Below are 20,259 nucleotides of genomic sequence, written 5' to 3'. Positions count from 1 at the left end.
AAAAAAAATTTAAAAAAATTGTTTATGTGGCCTAATGACAGGTTCCCAAAGAGCACTTTTAGCAGATAACCCTTCTTTTAGCTAAAAATTGTTTCCCTTACATCCCAATAAATCAACTTTAGGTTATCTCATACAGCATCAGACGGGGCATGTCCTACTCAGCCGGCTCATCCCATCTACTCCTCCCCATGTACCATGCCTCTCAGCATTCAGCACTTAATGCCATATGACCAGGGTGATCATCCAAGGTCCTTTACAATTTACTTTTGCAACATCTATCTAACGTCTCCATGGGGTAGACATTGCAAAATGTAAATGGGTAAAAAACTTTAAAGGACATCAGTCTAGTTACATGACATGAAGTGTTCAATGATGTAACACAACTCTTAACATTCCAGCAAGGCACGGTGTAAGACATTTGAAACAGCGTTTTCTACCTCTAATAATAATTCTTGGAAGAATTAATTACTGTACTGTACAGGAATCTTCTGTCCACAAATCACATATTCTCTACAAACATTTGTTAAAAAAGCTGTTACAGAGTGATGCCCACAAGTAGGTCATAACTGGTTAAAAAGCTACTTGGAAGGGATCCTAAATAATAAAAGGAAAAAGGAAATTAATGATCAGAAATGCCCTTCCTATGCTGCACATAAAGATACTCAAGAATTGTAGGAAAGCCACTGTTAATCGGTTCCTGCCAACAACGTGAATTTGAGCACTTCCCAAGACTTCAAAGATATGGAGATCACTTAGAGTTATTCAGCAAGAATAAATCCACTGCCCATCCACATTTCCCTGCCTTCCTACCTTAATGATAGAAAGCACTGAATAGACTAAAGAGGATTTTCCTGTCTGATAACAGTAGACACAAAGAAAGAGCAGATGGGAGAATAACTACTCTCATTCAGAAAGAGGATTAGAATAACTACTCCCATGAGACTACAGCCATAACATCAATATATATGCATTTTGCTTCTAAACTGATCAGTCGATAGCGACTACAAAAAGGAACATTCAGATCAAACTATTCCCCCACTTTCTTCCTCCTTAAAGGGCATCCATCACCAGGATGAAGGACGGCATGCAAATGAGCCTGAGGGGTACCAGGTTCCATAGGTGTTAATGGAGTCTGGAGCCTCTCAGGCTCATTTGCATATAGTCTTTCATCCTGGTGGTAGATGTCCTTTAAATTCCTGTGCAATAAAGCTAAAAAAGGTTGACTGCACCTGATGTGTCTTCCATAGAAGTCATCTAGGCTCCCACAGTTAGGTGCTATATAAAAAATGCTTTGTATTTGGCCAGTAACACAATAACAACATAAGGATTCAGAGGTGTAACAGGAAGCTGATGACCCCAGTGCAAAGTCTGTGCCAGGCCACAGCTATACTATATAGAAGCCTCTTGTGCCCCCACCCCCAGGACCACCAGTAAACTAACATTACAGGAGCCAGTCACTTGTTAGTGAGGACAAGAGAACCATCATTCTGTCTTTTAAAATCCAGCCCATTACATTATGTGACCCTTCACATAGAACATGCAGCACCAAAACAACCAAAACCAGGTCTACAATGGAGCTTCTGCTCCAGCCCCCATAATGGCCCTACCACATAAAGCTGATGTGTCTTCTATAGAAGTCATCTAGGCTCCCACCCAAGGTCCTAGTAGCCACAAAGCAGCATCTTAATCGGCCCTTTGAAGGTATCCATAAAGCCGATGTGGTCCTCTGTATAAGGGAGACAGATGCCCCTGCTCTCATAGTCCACTAGTATCTTGCCTGCATCTTCATTATATTTCTAAATGGAATCTGTTAGAGAAGTTTCTAGCCCTGAATAATAGAGGCTGGGAAATACAAAATATTCTGCAGAGATTTATCAGCTAATGCCTCACAGTGTCTGTGAGAGGCGTCTAGTGTTTTGTAGGCTGAAATGCTACAGATGTTCCAGAAATCTCTTTTTATTCAAGACTCTCAGATGTTTAAGCCAAGCACCATGGGCAACAGTAGAAAGGAAGTGCCTTGTCAGCGTACAGATGCATTCTGTATATTTAAAGAGTCCCTTTTGTTTGCTTGTCTGGAACTCAAACTTATAGAAATTTAAGCAATTTTAAAATTGCCCATACATCCTACGCAACTCCGTATATGATGGATATGTACTGTACACTACCCTCCAAAGTCACATATTCAATCCATTCAAACACATTTTAAGATTTACTTTAATAGTGCTTCAAAATTTGGGCAAAAATCTAAATCTTGATTTTTTTCAAACTTAAAATTGATATTAATCTACATTTTAATTGTTTTGTTTTATTAAACTAGCTAGAATGCTGTCATTAAATCTACACTGTATGAGAATGTACTCTCTTGAACTGCAGTTGTAGCAAAACTTTAATAGCAGGAGTAGAAACCCAGTATGGCCCCCTGAGCTATTCTTCCAGTACCACTTCCGTTAGGCTTCCATGATTTGAGAACAAAACTCAATGGAATGATGCAGCGCTTTTTTTGTCCCTTACAACGGAAGTGTTTGACACTAAAAGAAGCCATTAAAAGCCCAATGAAATCTTAATGGACCCTCAGTTATTATCTTAGGGACGGACGTTTATAGCAGAGGTCCCCAGGTGTGAACTGGGCCTTCACTACATCAGAACCTGATGAAATACAAGCAGTAGGTGCCCCTAAAAATGATCCTGAAACTTAATAAATTGTTAAACAGAAGAAAAGGACAATAAACTATAAAAATGATATGTAAATGTGCCCTTAAATGGAATATATACATCAATGCCGTCCCCTGTGGGTCTATGCTGCCGCATGCACAGTGGCTTTAGCCCGGGCTGTGGGCCAGAGGGAGCTTCTGCACATGCTTCTGGTCTCTGGCTTCTGTGCATGTTCCTAGTCCCCAGCGCTTGCGTGGTCTGTGCCGCTGTGTTCACAGACAGCATTGCAGAGGCTACTCATAGCGTGGAGTAGCCCTAGGCTCCGGAGTTCACAGAGGCTGCTCCACGACTCGAGTAGCCTCTAAAGGCAATCTGCATTAAAACACAATAAAGTTTATTACACGATAGGCAGCTAGCTCAGAAATGATTAAAGATGTCCATAGATGAGACACACATGGCTATCTACCTACTGGACTAGAACTACTGAAGAAAGTTTCCAGATGGTGGATTCCCTATGAGAATATCCTCTGAAACTGTGTGACACAGACTTCCGACAAGACAAATTAGGATTTCAAAGAGAGCTGCCCTTTGGCGATATGTTGAAGGCTGTCTGGACAGGAATTAAACACTAGATAAGGCCAACACCCTACCTTAGACTATTACAAAAAGAATTTGTGCCAAAAAAGGGCACAGAATGATGAAAATGTTGTAGATTCTAGATAATTTTCCCCAGTTTTAGCTATATGGGGAGAAATCTAGTAAAGTGTTCCTTCCCCCCCTGCAGGCATTTGTATCCCAGATCTAGGAGGCTCCAACCTCTTAGTAGATCTGGAAGCAATCTCCACCTGTCAGACAATTTTAGACAGATTTCACCTATAGGGTCCTCCGGGGACACTAAAGTAAATACAGCAGGCCTAGGTGTTCACAGAGAACTAGCGGACAAGGCATAGCAAATTCCCCCTATGCGTTTCTAGAGAAAAATTACTCACAAACAGGTACATTACAGATTAGAAGACAACAATGTAGCAAAAACTAAAGTCAAAACTCTCTCATTTTAGGTCTTCCCTCATTTTGGCTTCTATCCATATTCAAGCCCATAAAGATAAGTTGGATGTCCATGTAGCCTTTTAGTGATAAGCAGTATGGATGACTTGGGTCTTCTAGACTGTTACATTTGTAACCAACTTCATTATACATGGCTGACAAAAAAAGATTCATTTGTCCCAGTCAAAATACACACATTTCTTCATTCAAACCTGCCTATAAGTATCTGTGCATTAATACAGTTTGACTGTATATTATAGTCTGGATGAATAATCATTCACACACTATACTTGAGGGGGTGGAGGTTCAGATCGTAATAACCTGCATGCTGGACTCGTAATTCTCTTTAAATGAAGAGAGCTGTAGTACCATTTTGGGTCACTGCAGAATGGAAAGCGCTCTACTACTTCTGATGTGCTGGAGAAAATGGGGATTCTAGTAGAAAGACATTTAAAAATCTGATATTGATATCCCAATAACTGGGCATCAATATAAATGCCCCGATGGCAAGGTTTGCTCATAGCTCTCTGCTCTTTTTCCATGTGTATTAGGTCATAGGGACAGGGTTTTCTTTAGACCATGATTAAGGCTTTGTTTTAAGCTGAAACGCGTAGGTCGTATACCTGCACCTTCTATGCACGTGTTTAGTGCAATATTTTTGATGGATATCTAATAGAATTATCTGGATTTTATTCTAAATGTGCTCCGGCTGTTTTGAAAATTTTGGACTTCATACGCCGTAGAAGCACCACCTTGAACGGATCCACCTCGTAGACAAGCCAAAGGGTATGTGAATCTTTTTTCTCACTACACATATATTTTCTTTAGTAAACTTCTAATATGTGCCGATTTGTGATTTCTGATGAAAAAAAAATTGCAGGTTATGGAACCCACAAAAATATTGACCATTTTATGTTATTTCCACACACAGCTGAATTCACAATTTTACCTAGAACACACCTTATATGCAATCAATTCAATACTAAAGCATATACTTCATATTCTTTTGAATAAATGAGTGTGATCTCTACAAACGTTTCCCCTTTTCAATTTCTGCATCATGGTTTTTAGTTTTTCCTTATCTTTTTACCCATTGCTACACATGGGCATGGCGATGACCATATTCCCATCTTGACTGCCAGTGCCGCTCATATTTCAGTGTGCCTTTAGCTGTTCCTTTACTCTTGATATGCCAGCCCTTCTTTACTGTTACATGGGAATGTAACCCCACTTGCGGTTCATTTAAGGTGATTGCCATTGAAAAATTAAGTAAACCTAAGAGAGTAGGAGACCATAAAAGATGTCTACTAAAACGTGAAACATTTTGGATCGTCCTCGTAAAAACTTGAACTCCCCTAGGTCTGAATAGACGCAAAAACATCTTCTTCTACTAGTCATTACTGTTTTTTTAACATAGTCCTTTTTTCTTTTCATTTCATTGTGTCAAATTCAGAGGGATAAGTGAATTACTAGGTTTAAAACAAAAAACATTATATTATATGCTTTCCCACTGTATATTCTCTGGATAGTAACAGAAATCATGTGATACCGGCTCATTAGGGGAACACAAGTCGATCGAGGAGACTCTCACGCCAAGCCATGATTAAGATATTTTATTTAAACCCGTAGGCATTCCCTATAGACCTTTGTACATCTCTTCCATGTAAATGTTCTGTTCTTCAATCTCTTAATGATTTTTCTAATAAATATCATAATTTTGTATCGGATTGTTGCATTAGAAGCTGAATTAATTTGTTTTTCTGGTGTAAGCCCACTTTTTCCCCATTTTTTTTTTTCGGTTTCTGCACTTTTCAGTAACTTGCTGATGACATTGGCATGCTCATTAGCCAGCGCTGACAGATCTTTCCATGTTTCTTCTGATTGCAGTCTCTGTGTTCTCATCCTTCCTGTTACTACACAAGGCTCCCACATATTTCCTCTGCTTCCTACGCTAACTGTGTCTGCAATTGGAAATTACAGTCTCTTGGGATCCAGATAATAACAAACCAAACAGAACCTATGACTTATATTAATGAAAACATTTCAAGATTTTTTTGTCTATTTATTGTACAGAAATGTTTTAAATATTGTTTCTGATGCATAGAAATGTTATTTGCCAGGAGGCCTCTACTTTGTGGGGATAACCCTTTATGTTTTTTACACTGGTATCACTTTGACCAATCAATAAGAATGAGGGGTAAAGGGGGCACATTGGATGACCAGTGAAGGAATGGTCTGTGATTGTGGAACATAAACTGGTTGTCTGAGATTAGACAAAGGGTCTGTTTTCTTTCCACAAAATTACCATAATTAAATAGTTGCCTCTGGGTTTTTATTGCATTTACTCAAAGGGAACTTGTCATCAAAAAATGGCCTAATAAACTATTACCAATATGTTGTCAAGCACCTGAACAGCTTCTAGATCTTGCTTTCATGGCCAAGTGTGGTGATGTCATCCAGAAAATCAACTTTGAATTGATATGTAAATTGGTTGCATACAGTCAAAGAGAGGGAGACTTAAACACTAAAGTCAAACTTTCCCCACCTTTCCTGCCTCTTTCTCTGTGATTGATAATTTGCCAGACTTCAGGAGATCGATTAGTGATGTCCCTGGATGCCAGAGCATAAGTTACACTGAAGGGGCTGTTCCGAGGTGAGGAGAGCTTGACTTCAGTGTTAAACTCTGCACCTCCTTGACTTTTTATAACCAATTTACATCTCACTTCAAAGTTGATTTTCTTGATGATGCCACCACCTTGGGCAACAAAAGAGACATGATCTCCATCACAACATACCGGCAGTGGTTTATTGGAGTATTGGTGATGTATGGAAAACAAAGATAGTGGCACCAGAGTGCTGTTGGTTTACTGATGAAATTTAATGAACTGAATAGGCAGTTACTGTATCTAATGTATATGGTCTACTTTATGCTCTGAGCCTTCGTAAGTTAACCATGAGTTTATTATAAGAATGATTTCCAAGGTTCAAAGTTTTATACTCGCCATTCAACAATACAGCATCATAATGATCATTTGCTTTAAAGGCTCCCAAGAAGCACATTCTATAGATACAATAGAACACATCTACAGCTGTGCCCATAGATGGAATGAACATTAAACACATTACTATTGATATGTATTGCTATACTCCCACTGCTCTTCTCTGTCAGTTATGTCATTCATTAATGATCAGTGATATACTGTATGCATGAATCAGCCACAGATATGCTATCCATGTAACCTTAAAGGGAACCTACCACCACGAATCTACCTATAAAGGTAGATCGGGTGGTAGGTGGATGTAAGGGACGTGAGGATAGCTCTTTTTAGAGCTAATCCTCACGTCCCCGCTAACTTTTGGTACACTTTATTGAGCTAATATGTAACTGTCGTTATGCGGCTACTGGGGCGTGGAGTAGCCGAGCACGAGGCTACACAGCGCGGCTACTCCACGCCCCAGTAGCCACATTACTCCTCCTACCCTGTTCCTCGTAGCTGCGCGCCCTCGTCCAACAAGCCGGCTACTGCGCATGCGCAGTAGCTCCGGCCTTGGAGCTGGGACTGCTCAGCCGCCGGCCTGCGCAGAACGCCAACATGACGGACGAGGGCGCGCAGCTACGAGGAGCTGCGCGCCGCACGCAACAGGGTAAGAGGAGTAATGTGGCTACTGGGGCGTGGAGTAGCCGCGCTGTGTAGCCTCGTGCTCGGCTACTCCACGCCCCAGTAGCCGCATAATGAAATTTACATATTAGCTCAATAAAGTGTACCAAAAGTTAGCGGGGACGTGAGGATTAGCTCTAAAAAGAGCTATCCTCACGTCCCTTACATCCACCTACCACCCGATCTACCTTTATAGGTAGATTCGTGGTGGTAGGTTCTCTTTAAATAAACTCTGATCCGATCACTTATCTGCACATTTATATTCAGAGTGTCATAATTCACAAAGATCCAGCAACAATTTACCAAGCTTACCCTAGAGATGGTCAGTGGCATGTTGAAGTCTTTACCACCCTGAAGCCTGAATCCCCATGGAGCTGGGCCTACCAAGGATACACTGTAGTTGCTCATATTGTTTAATGTTTAAAAATGGAAGATCCAAAAGGCCAAATCAGTCAGCAAGCTGCAATATAAAGATGACACAAAATGTTAGAAAAACTATTTTCATTCAAATACTAAAATTCAGCAACTAGTGAATTGGTTGCTGCTTTTACATTCATTGACCTTGTTAAAAGGTCATAACTTTAGGCAGTGTTCACGCTGAGTTTGTAATTTTCATATTTTTCATTTTGTTTCATTCTCAACATGTCAACGTTTTTTTGAAGTCCTGAAATGAACCCAAGGGAATGCAGACTATTCTGTACTGTAGGTAAAAACGCCCCAAGCCATACAAAGGCTAAACTCAAATATGTTGTATCTGTAGACGGTTACATAGTTTACTTGACACTTTAACCTAACTTCTGATGCAATAAAATTGATCTATAAATTGGAAATTTAAAATCTAAGCTAAAAACTCACAAAATTCTTACAATGTGATGGGAATTCATGATCATCTTTACACCAGTCTTGAAAAACTTTATTCCCCCCATCTATTTTAAGTTTTTTGTAACTGTTTTTATAACAATTTTGATTATAAACATTAAAAGCAGACCAGAAATGTTAAATAGGCATAGCTACTGCCCAGTAATAGGCAAGGACTCCCAATCCAAACCTAGGAAGTCAGTACATAGAAGCCCTTTCAAAAGGCTAGCAACGGAATGCCAGAAATCCAGTGTCACAAGATGGAGTGTTCACTTTGGTAATCCTGGTCTGGCACAATGTGGAAGCTGCTTGAAGATGACACCTAATTTTAAAAGGGGAGTTTGACACCCCACATCCTACGTCCACTATGAACAGTGGTGCCCAAGTGTATGGCAAGGTCACACCAACCTCACTAAGATATAGATGTGTCCTTTCTAAAATGATTGTTTCAAGAAATAAATAACAGAAAAATTACCAGCCGTAAGAAAAAGCCTAAGAACACAAAAGAGGTGTGACAGAGGTGTTCTATGAACTGAGCCATGGCTGCTGTATAAGCTGTAAGTACATGGCACCAGCAATAAACACATTCATTACACAGAACGAGAGCAGATGTAGGTAGTGCAGGTGGTCAGAATATATAACATCTTGTTTCTGCAACAGTAAAAACTTTAATAGTTACAGAAAGTTTAGCAAGCATGTCCAGCTGGCTGGAGACCAGTGAGTGCACAGAGCTATAGGATCCACCTGCAGAGGGTATTAGTACAGCAGGTGCTGGATTTTACTGGCCTGAGAACTTGCTTCTATTTTCATTCTTTGGCTGTGCCTACAAGTCTGGCAGATTGGTATACCCAAAGAAATATCCAGCCAGCTATGACATCATATATAGCTTGCTTCATCATATTCACACCACCGTTTATGACAACCCTCTTATATGAAAGATCAGATGATTTTGATTACTTTTTTTTAATTTAACAAAGCCTATAAAACCTGAAATTTAAAACAATTTAAAAAATATTGCTCTCTGGTCCAGCACTGTGCCTCCTGGTGGAGTGTAGGAGGTAGACAACTTCTTTTTATATAATTACTGTCACCAGGGACCTCATTTTCACCAAAGACAGGTTGCAGAAGCCCATTACACCTGCAGTGCAAATATGACTGTCTTTTATAAGCATTTGATTACAATATAATTGTGTTTTATTAATTACCTTACACATTCCTGGGGTAGTCACAGGGGTTGGGCTTTGGTTTGGATGCATTTCAAAAAACAACATGTGGCTTGTCTGTGTTACTCACTCCTTGGAGCTTGGACCCCACCTTTGTGCTCCTGTACAGCTCCTCCCTCCTGCTCCTTCTCAGAGGTCACAGCCAGGTGAGCTGACATCAGTGGGGGGTGGTAGGAGCTGTACAGAAGCACAAAGATGGAGGCAGCCTGAAGTTCATACAAGTCACATGTTGTTTTTTGAAATGCATCCAAACCTTAGCCCAGCCCCTGTGACTACCCCAGAATTTTGTCAGGATGCAAGAGTAAGTTAGAACACACAATTATATTGTAATGCAAATGCTTAGAAAAGGCAGAGAGGCATTTTTGCACTGCAGGTGTCATGGGCTTTTACAATCTGTCTTTAGTGAAAATGAGGTCCATGGTGACAGGTTCCCTTTAATTAAAAACTATGCTTCAAAAGCACTGCTCTTATCCCTAGGGGTGCATGCCCCTGTGTGCTTTTATTCAGTTTCTAAACGGAGTTAAAGTGGTTCATGTGACCACACCCTAAATTATGCTTTTCCATGGCTGCAATGTTAAAAAATATCAATTAATGAGTGTCCTGCAAATTCAGTGGTTACTTGCATTGCCTTGTTCCTGATTGTCAGGTCTAAGTGCTTTGATATTCTGCTGTATGGGACATTGAGAGATAGCTCTGTTACATCATTGGGCACTTAAAGTCATAGGACCAGGGTGATGTCATGCAGAATTAATTGCTATCCCAAAACGATAATCCTATTTCTACCAAAATGTACACCACCAAATTATGACTTATTTATAAAACAGGGAAAGGGATGGGAGCGGGGTTGAATAAGTGGTAGATCAAATAAACCTTTTATTCATATAGAATTAAAATAGACAAATGACCATATACACGTGTTACACAAGAACCTATAGGGCAGGATGAGAAGTGTGTCCTCAGTGTGCATGCAAACACCCTTTATCTATGCTGCTTTCTGAGCTCCACTGCCCGTCTAATTTATTAAAGTACCCTTTACCAAATCCTTCTGCATTGTTGCTCTACTAGGTTTTTGCTACCTTTTTAAATAGTCTCATAAAGTTACTTTTTACTGCCAAAAATCCACTCAAAAACAGATGATACATGCCCCCCACTGTATCCACAGGTTTCTTTATGCAAGAGTATGAAGAATTTAATGTGGAGTACCCATGTGCAAATGTTAGGCACTTGGGAGGTATAGAATTTACTGAAACCTTAGGTAATAATTTAAAGTGGTCAGGAAATGATAAAACAGTGTTACAAGACTCCCAGATCTTAATATCCTGCTTCTATAGGGTCACACAATACAGTGGAAGACGTTGCCTTGGCCTGGGGGGAAATGGGAGCAGTCTACTTTGTGTGTCTACTTCCCTGATTTGATCCCAAGATAAATGAAAGTGGTTATACGCTGGCTGGGACTACATCTGTACAGGTTCGCTCTATAGGCTTAGGTGCCATTAAGTCCCATTACACTGACAATTACAGTGCTGTGCACATTTCCAGAACTACAATTATGGTAGCAGGTTTTCCTCTCTCCTGTGGCAACTACTTTGAAAAATACCACAACAAAGGCATATTAATTTTTTAGCATGTAAAATTTGTAGATTAGGAATTGTGGGTATAGAACTGGAAAATAATGAAATCAAACAATTTACTATAATCAAGTGGATAATAAATAAAAATGAAAAAAGTTACTAAAAACAGAACTCTGAAGATCATAAAAAAGATGGAAAATTGTAGATGGAAATTGCACATCACACAGAATGTTTGTAGAGTCAGGACGGATTCACATGTTGCATTTTAGTTGTGTGAGCACAACTCCAGAACTGCAGGGAGAAGCTGCTCTTGAATGCAGAAGCGTTTAGACACTTGTCATGACAACCCTGCAAGTATGCCAGCGACCCTGTGTATGCTCCACACGGGACCATCTGAGTATATAACAGTAGTAAGGAATATGTCCAAACTGGATGTACTAGACAATTCATTACTTTTTTTTAGTGACTTTTAGTGATCTTTAACTGTGACATGCTCCATGCCCTGTATTTTTTTGTCTAGATTCCTATGAATAACTTTATAGCCAGTAACGGTGGGTAACCACATACTATAACTGCAATGGGCACTGGCCCACGAGCAGAGGATGTGCTGCCAACAAAGTGAAGGTACTCTAAAATAATCTCAAGTGCCATTAATACAAATGTTAAGTGAACACCTAAATAAAGACAAAATATTTGGGAACCAAGAGATGGTTAAATATAGACGTGGAGAGGCAGAAGATAGGATCCAACTCTTGTACGAGCAATGCAATAGATCAAATTGCAATAAATAGTAAAATGATTGTTTACTTTATGATGACAATCTGTTTTTAATGTGACAACATATTATTGCATCAGAATGTGTAAAAATGTCTACAACTGATATCATATGGAGTGATAACTGCTAAAGCCTATGCAAAAAAAGAATATAAGCAAATTGTGAGGAATTGCACAAACCTTTAATACTTATAAATGTGTTAAAGGTTTGTAAACTAGGAGGTCTCCATTCTGGAACCAGATTTCCATCAGATTTAAAAGAAACCTACCATAAGAAGTAGTTCTTATTAATTCTGAAGTCTAACCCAACTGATTAAAAACTTTATTTTAGTTATATATAAAGTAACTGCAGAGGCTACTGGGGCGTGTTGTAGCCTTAGCTCCCATTGCCCGGCCAGGCTTGTACATGCCCCAGTAGTCTCTGCAGTTAATTTACATATTACTAAAATAAAGTTTTTAACAAGTTAGGTTAAATTCCAGGATTATTAAAGTACATATAAGGGCAGAGGCAGGCAGGAGGAATCTACCATCAGATCTACTTCTGATGGTAGATTCCTCATCGTAGTTAAGTCAGTGGGCCCATGAAAATCATGGAAAGAAAACAGATTTCATCTGTGAATTTCAGGATGTGTTCACACATAGCCATTCTTTTAGACAATTTGATACATAAATCTGCCCCAGTGCTTTGGTCATAAAATCCAGATGTGAATAATTAGGGTTGACTTAAAAGAGAAGATAAATTATAGAAACAATTCAAAGGCTTATACATCAGATAACTCCATAAAAGTGTAAAGGAGACTAGCTACAGTAGTCAGCAGAATGAATTTCTCAGTAGCCATTATATTCCTTGTCATTTGCTAACACACCCAGCACCTGCCCTTCATGACTACATTCATCCATCTAATTAGACCTTGATCACACAAGTGGAACTCAGCCAACACTCTCTGAATGGGCCCTAAGGTTGTATTCACATGGCCACTGATACTATCCTACACAGTAATCTCTGGAGCAACAGAAAATCTTTGACTTAACATTAAAATGTGTATGATATGTGCTCAGTCGTTTTTTGCGTTGTTTTATTTACAAGGATCCTTGGTCTGTGCAAAAGGAAATCTTTGCCTTCCTTTAGTTCCCTGTAGACAGCATGCAGTATGGACAGCTTTGTAATACAAATGCCCCCATTCACTCATTAGAGAAAATGAAAACGTTTATTGTGGAGTAACAATTAAAAGGATGCTTTGCTCACAAGATGAGAGAAGGTTGGGCAGAGAGGAATACAAGTTCCATATAGTCTGAAGATCCTGCACATTCATAGGTGCCGGAGTTGATATGCCAGCTGATCCTATAGATGCCCCATCGGCAATAAGCCTGGTAACCAGGCAGCCAAGAAAATGTTGCAGAGGCAACAAAGAAGTACTGCTCATCTCTAAGCTGTCAGTGTCCCTGGTACTACTAGTAAGAGTCACTGTCCAGATCATTATACAAGAAGTCGGGGCAATGTGTCGCTTCAACTTAGATCCCAGGCAGAACCTGAATGCAGCTGATACATTACTGTCTGCGGAATTGACAGCAATGCAGTGCAGGGGTCTCCTCAAGTTTTAGAAGTCACAAGTCACAAATAAAGAAAGGTGGCAATGGCTGTCTGTCAATAGCAAGACAGTGTAGGTAGAGTAACATCAAATTTCCTTCTACTAAACACCTAAAAGCAGTCTGGGCAGACACAGGGGTATAAAGTGAAGGTGCCTCCTGTGTATGTAATATTCTCATCCCAAAACTGGTCTTTCAAGGGCTTGTGTTGAGAGAAGGGAAGAGACTATAGTGAATAACACACTCATCCAAACACCACCTTACAGCAAGGACAGATGGCAGAAACTTGGCTCTAAATGACTATCCAGCTTCTCTGTCTAATGACACAACCCCACTCAAAGTCTATCAGATGTGCAACCTAAATAAGGGGATATTTCAATACCAAAACATGTTGCTTTTACACATTTTGATTATAAAAGGACCTTGGATTCTGATGCTGGAAGAGTGTTGTGTATTGATGGAGGTGCGAGGACAGACCAATCCGCTAATCATTTACATATCTGCCTGAGACAAAGCTGCAGAACATAAAATCCAACGCTTCTTTGTGGGTGCCTTTCTTTTCAAGGAAAAAACTTCCGCAAATACCTCAAGATACTAAACAATATTGTATCTGCCATTGGAAGAGCCATTGTCTTTTTCAAAAACTAGAATTCTAATTTGTGGTATTTAAAAAAAGATCATAACTTTCATGAAATTCTCGTGAAATCCCAGCACGCTTTACTTTTACTTGTCTCGTTTTTCACTGATCCGTTGCCATAGAAAAGATAGACCCCCAACCATTAGTCTTTTTCATGCGTTTGAATCAAATTTTAAAAATTACTAAAAATGCAAGCAAAAACGTCAGTTTTTCACATATTGCGCTGATGCGATTTGCAACGCAAGTGTGAAAGATGCCAAACTCGAAGGCCACATTCACACAAGCGTATGGGGGACGTATGGACAGCCGATAGCTTGCGGCCGTCCATACATCCCCCATAGAAAGCAATGGCCGCACAAAACGATACGGCACCGCTCCTATCTGTCCCCGTGTTACACGCCGTGCACAATGGATAGCCATGTATTACCCCTCCTCCTCTCCATGGTGCCGAACGTAAGCCCGCTCAGCTTCGTGTGAATGTAGCCTCTTTAACAACTGCGTTGCAGATCACGTCAGGGTGCAATGTGTAGAAACTGCAGTTTTTGCCTGTGTTTTTGGATAATTTTATTTTTGCCAAGATTCATTGGCGTTCTTGCGTTTCTCATGCATGTTTTATTTTTGTGTTTGAATGTATTTTCAAAACGATTTTCCGTGCAGACAATGGGGCAGATTTATCAAGCTGTCTGAAAATCAGAATATTTCTAGTTGCCCACGGCAACTGATCACCTTTAAAATATGCATGAGCACTTGTTAAATTGAAAGTTGAGCTGTGATTGGGCAACTAGAAATATTCTGACTCATGACTATGGCCTATAAAAAAAAAAAAAAAAAAAAAAAAAGGGCCAACACAAATGAAATGAAAATGCAAGTTCTGCATGTCAAAAACACATGCAGGACACGTGCGTGAAAAACTGTAGTGTGAAAGGGGTCTTAATGACGGCAGTTGTGAGGGCGTATAAAACTTGTGGCCCAATATAAGTCCCCATAGATGGCGGACATATGGGCTGTGTGAAAGCAGCCTTAGAGTGCTTTCACGCGATGTGTTGCGTTTCATTTTTTGATGCGTTTTTGACGCATTCCAAAGGATTCATCCTTGATCACATGCTGAGGTTACACTGCATTTTAGCAGATTCAGCGGAAGCCTTTTGGAATGCGTCAGAAACCCATCAAAAAAAGCGAGGCATCGCATCGCGTGAAAGCCCCCTTAAACTTAAAGGGGTATTCCCATCTGAGCATTCACATTTAATTTAATTAATTTGCGACATGTAAACATTTCTTCAATAGGATGTTATTTTAAAAAATGCTCCTGTGTGAAGATCATTTCTCATAAATGTAGCCATGTTATCCCTTAGGCCGGCGCCACACAGGGCACTTTGTTTGCGGTGGCGCCGAACTTAGGCTGGTGCCACACGTACCGCTTTGTCTGTGTTTGAAAACACAAACAAAGCCGCACCCACCGGGGTGGGCCGCGGCCCAATCGCATCAGTGTTGCTGTGGAGGCGCCTGCGATCGGAAACAAGCCGCAGGTGTTTTGCGTTGATTTAATGCAAAACACAGACGGCTCGTTCCCGATCGCCGGCGTTTCCGTTGAAACGCTGATGCGATCAGTCCGCCCCGGTGGGTGTGGCTTTGTCTGCATTTGCAAACGCAGACAAAGCGTCACGCGTGGCACCAGCCTTAGAAACAAGATAGCTTCCTAGGATACTACCTACCTGCACTCTGGCCGCAGTGGCCAGACGTACGCTATCGAGTCCTGTCTGACCACCTGGATTCAGCATTCATTACCACAGCACGGCTGTAGGACATTTCATATACAAAAACTTTTTGGTTTCCTTGTGCAATCACTCCAGCATAGGTGGTCGTGTCCAAGGAAACTTGTTTGTAAGAGACCACATCACTACATTTATGAGAAATGATCTTCACACAGGTAAAAAAAAATATTAACATCTAATTGAAGAAATGTATGTTTATGGCAGATTAATTAAATTGCATGTGAATGCCCAGACAAGGATACCCCTTGAGACAAATACTGCAAGTGAAACCATAACGGTCGATGAAAGGAAATAGCTCTCATGTTCCTCAGCGCAGTGTTTGAAGCACACACCTGCTCTGAGGCATCCAAGTGATCCGTAACCACCTCAATCTGATATACCAGCTCCTTCATGGTTTTACGAAAACGTCATCTGTCATGTCTGCTGCCCTTTTGACTCCACTCACTCCCCCACTGACTTTAGTGACAATAAAAAATCCTGCACGTTTCCCTTCTGCTTGTGATCACTAGGCTGAAGCATTCTGTATGTAAGCCCAGCGACGAGCACAAACAAATCCAAATAGTGCGGCGCGTCTGACAGGAAGTCATTGAATACGACCCAGACTGCCTGCCACTAACTGCACCTTGTAAATCTCTCCCAGCTGCCTTCCCCCAAGCCTAGACATACATTATACTCAGTGTATAACTATACATGACCGCATAAAATGATGGTCATAAAATGAGTCATTCTTATCTATAGGTCACTTATAGGATTTGGTTTCTGTTAAGTTTACTTATGTTGGCAGAACATTATAATGAATATAAAAGAAAAGGAATTGTGGACAATCCTGTTTGCTGGAAGTCTTGAGAAAAAAAAAAAAAATTAAGCTGCTGAACATGATCGGAAGAAAAGAATACCGCAAACTCGGGCAGCGGTGGGACCTGCTGTGAGTCTTGCGGTTCGGGCAGTCTGCTCACATACTGGACTGTAAAGCCCACGATACAATAAAAGCCATCCACCCCCCATCCCCACGATATATCTGATGGCTTAGACTTTCTGAAGTATACTGAGGGCGGCCGTGCCTGGCCCTGCCTGACATAGATTTGCACAAAAACCTATGAACGTTCAACAGTGAACTTTTGCAGATTAGAGTGAGTGTCCACTCCACCAACGACCGTGCTCACTTCATACTCACTTTTGGCTCTGAGGTGGTGTGGAAAGGAATATACAGGCGGTCCCCTACTTAAGAACACCCGACTTACAGGCAACCCCTAGTTACAAACGGACCTCTGGTATTTGGTAATTTTCTGTACTTTAGCCCCAGGCTACAATGATCAGCTGTATTAATAGTGTCTGTAATGAAGCTTTATTGTTAATCCTGGCTCTGATGACAACCCAACATTTTTAAAATGAAATTGCCACAGAGACCAAAAAAATTTGTCTGGAGTTACAATGATAAAGTATACGGTTCTGACTTACATACAAATTCAACTTAAGAACAAACCTACAGACCCTATCTTGTACGTAAGTTGGTGGTGGTGCACAAGCAATTGTGACTATTTCAGGACTTGTATGTCTGTGTGCGTTGGACCAAACACTCACATGTATATCAGCCCTCAGGGAGATGTAAGACCACCGGTTTCTGGTTACCAATCGCTTGCACCTTCATAGAAACGCATATGCGATTGGACCAAGGCTCGCCCCCATACACTAGTGCTGCGTTTATGAACCCTGCGATAGCGGCACGTGTCACCACACCCTCAGCGTTTTCTGGATTTAGATATTGCTGTTATTCTTTGTACAAGTCATCTACATCAGTTCAGTTGGGGGTCTGCCACTCAGCAACACTGTTGATCCATGTATATCAACAAAGTGTATAGCGCTGGAGACCAAACACTATGACCAGGAGAGCTAGAATGTTTGCACTTCTGGAAGTTCATAAGGCAAGAATGTATTACTTGTAACAGTGAACCACTATGTATTACGGTGTGTAACAAAGGTGCAGTGTCCACCCCATAATATTTTTAGATCTCCTAGAGTTGGCCTGAAGATGCTGTCCAGGAGGTCTAAGCAGGTGCCAGATATATAACATTCTAGAATACTATTATTATGGGCAAACAAATGCCACTACATGTACCATGTAGCATAATGGCAGCCCAGGAGTCTGTACACACTGCCATTATGGTTTCTGAAAAAACAATCATCATATTGACTTATAACGGAGTCCCGGGCGCTCTCACCAGGTCTGCCCTCTGCTGACATCAAGAATAAAACTGAATAGTGCACTTTCTTATTATAAAGTAATAGAACCTGTGAGAGAAGATCCTAACACCAATGTACGTAGCGTGTAGACATTTTTATTTATATCCCTTTCTATGCAAGTCCCATGCCAGATTAACAGGCTGTTACTTGATAATCTGGCGCCTTCTGGGGATCACAGGGAAGTTTATGGTAGAACTACAGCCCTGGCATGTGCACATAAAACTACCTTGTCCCATACATTTAGATCACTGCAATATCTTGTACACTGATGTGAGACAGATGGATATATCTATAATGTGTGTATGTCCACCCCGTCACATTCACAAATCACACATTTTTCCACAGTTTTCGCCTGCGTTTAAGGGAATAGGCTGTTCACAGCTAACACACAGTGGCTCCTATAGATTGGCAGCAACTAAGTATTTGGCAAGCACAGGGTTAAAATGACAGTCTATCACATTCCCTGAGTCACAGGAGGAGGCTGAGCAAAACGTAATCATTGTAAATGCGACTGGGTGGTTTCTTATATAAATATATACATACACAACTTTATATACAAGATTATACACACACACTACACACAGTAGATTAGCCGGGGAATCACCAGCCATTGCTGCTGTCAGGGCAGGGTGGAGGTGGAGAAGTTTCCGTGTAATGTCCAGGTCCTGCCCGGCAGGCAGGGTGTATCCCTGTGCCCCACACTCCCATCCCTCACCAGGTACACATGCAGACTAGAGGAACCCTCCCCGGGGCAATCCCGAGCACGACACCCAGCAGCGGCAGTCTCCTCTCAGGCAGCACCCACCTGTGAGAGCAGCGCAGTGCCAGGAGCGGGCAGCACTGGTCCGGGGCTGGTGATGTCTCCTGACTAGGACTTCCGCCTGGGTTTTATATGTGAGCGCCTCTCCTGGGTGTTCTCTTCCTCCCTAGCAGCTACCTCACACGGGGACTGTCCACTTGCCCCTCCCCGGGAAAGAGGACGGCACAAAGCTGACAAGGGAGGGCGCTGGGCACAGCCTCTCACTACGAGGTGCCCGGTGCCCCCTGCAGACGCTGCAGCTGCCGCTCATACACCGTTCTCATCCCGCAGCAGTCGTGGTACTTTTTATGGCGGCATTTTGCTGCGCTATCTACAATAGTTTGTAGCTCTTAGGAGATGTTGTATAAAGGTGTGTACACCCCAGTGCCCCCTCATCCCCATAGAGGAGACTGGACATACACGTGTAATAGACAAGATGTCTCTGTGCTCTGGAAAGGGACCCAATCCCCTTATTCATAGGCAAAGCAATTCCAGTCACACAGTTTAGTCACAAGATAGCTATTTAGTGAAAATATAGCGCTGTGTAATATGGAGGCAGACGCTGCTTAGGAGGCCCAGTGCCCCTCAGTGGGGTCTGTCACCCTATTATCCAGCACCACACACTGCTGTATGCTTCTTCTCCTGCACCTTGCAGCTGCACAACCCTGCAAAGATGGAGCAGTACCTTACACATGACAATTCTGAATTCCTTCTTTATTGAGTGTATGTAGACATCATATGGCAACAATTGTGATGAACAAGAAATAGGATATTATGGGATTCAAGTCTCCAGGACTCTTAGGCTACACAAATGCATGGGGGACATATATATGGCCCCCATAAACTTCTATAGCCTCACAGCGCCGTATGGGAGCGGTACAGTACAACACACTCTCCTAAGCATTTATTGTGAATTCTTTATAATTAGCCCAATGCTATAAATGTATTGTAGCAGTTTTGCTTATTCTGATGAGCATATTCCTCACAATCATTTACTTTCCTGTTTTTTTCCTTTTAATCCTAGAAAAGAAGTCAGAAATGAATGTTACCTTCTTTCTTTATGATCTCCATGATGACATCACAGGTGGTGTGACGTCAATAGTAGGAGACAAAATGTTTTTTTCTATTTAAGCTCGTTGTGATAGCAGTTTATTATTCAGTTGACAAAGGCTTAGATACAAGCTGAAACACGTTTGCTAAAAAATTTTGTTTCAAGCAAGAAGACCTTTTCTATAGCGTTCAGTCGCTTGTTCACGTGCACGACGTTTCGGAGTGCCGTCCGTGAATTCACAATTAAGTCAGAATACCGGACTGGCTGGCTTATACGGCCTTTTGCAAGCTATGGTCACAGTGCTTGGTATTAGGACTTGAGGCCTGGCAGGTCTCCAGCAGGTGGTGTGTGCAAGAAAAGTGAAGGGAGTGGCTGATATAATAAGTTTTTC

General features: G+C 41.3%; 1 protein-coding gene across 7 annotated transcripts in view; it reads right to left on the bottom strand.

The window, feature by feature from the left end:
• Positions 1-19,005, bottom strand: part of PDLIM5 (PDZ and LIM domain 5) — a 131,101-nt gene extending 112,096 nt beyond the window's left edge. For 2 of the 7 annotated variants that reach the window (XM_072118007.1, XM_072117987.1), the window contains exons 1-2: positions 18,824-19,003; positions 7,668-7,815 (exon numbers count right to left, since the gene is read on the bottom strand). In XM_072118007.1, the coding sequence (XP_071974108.1) occupies positions 7,668-7,763 (96 nt within the window). In that variant the 5' untranslated portion in view covers positions 7,764-7,815; positions 18,824-19,003. Of the gene's footprint in view, positions 1-7,667; positions 7,816-18,823 lie in introns of all 7 variants that reach the window. The other 5 variants (XM_072118016.1, XM_072118025.1, XM_072117971.1 and 2 more) reach the window with 4 other exon arrangements.
• Positions 19,006-20,259: the final 1,254 nt, after the last annotated feature.

Source organism: Engystomops pustulosus, chromosome 1 (genome assembly GCF_040894005.1).
Source record: "Engystomops pustulosus chromosome 1, aEngPut4.maternal, whole genome shotgun sequence".
In the NCBI taxonomy this organism is placed as follows: Eukaryota; Metazoa; Chordata; class Amphibia; order Anura; family Leptodactylidae; genus Engystomops; species Engystomops pustulosus.
The sequence above is the reverse complement of the archived record's forward strand: the minus strand, read 5'-3'. Positions and strand labels throughout refer to the sequence as shown.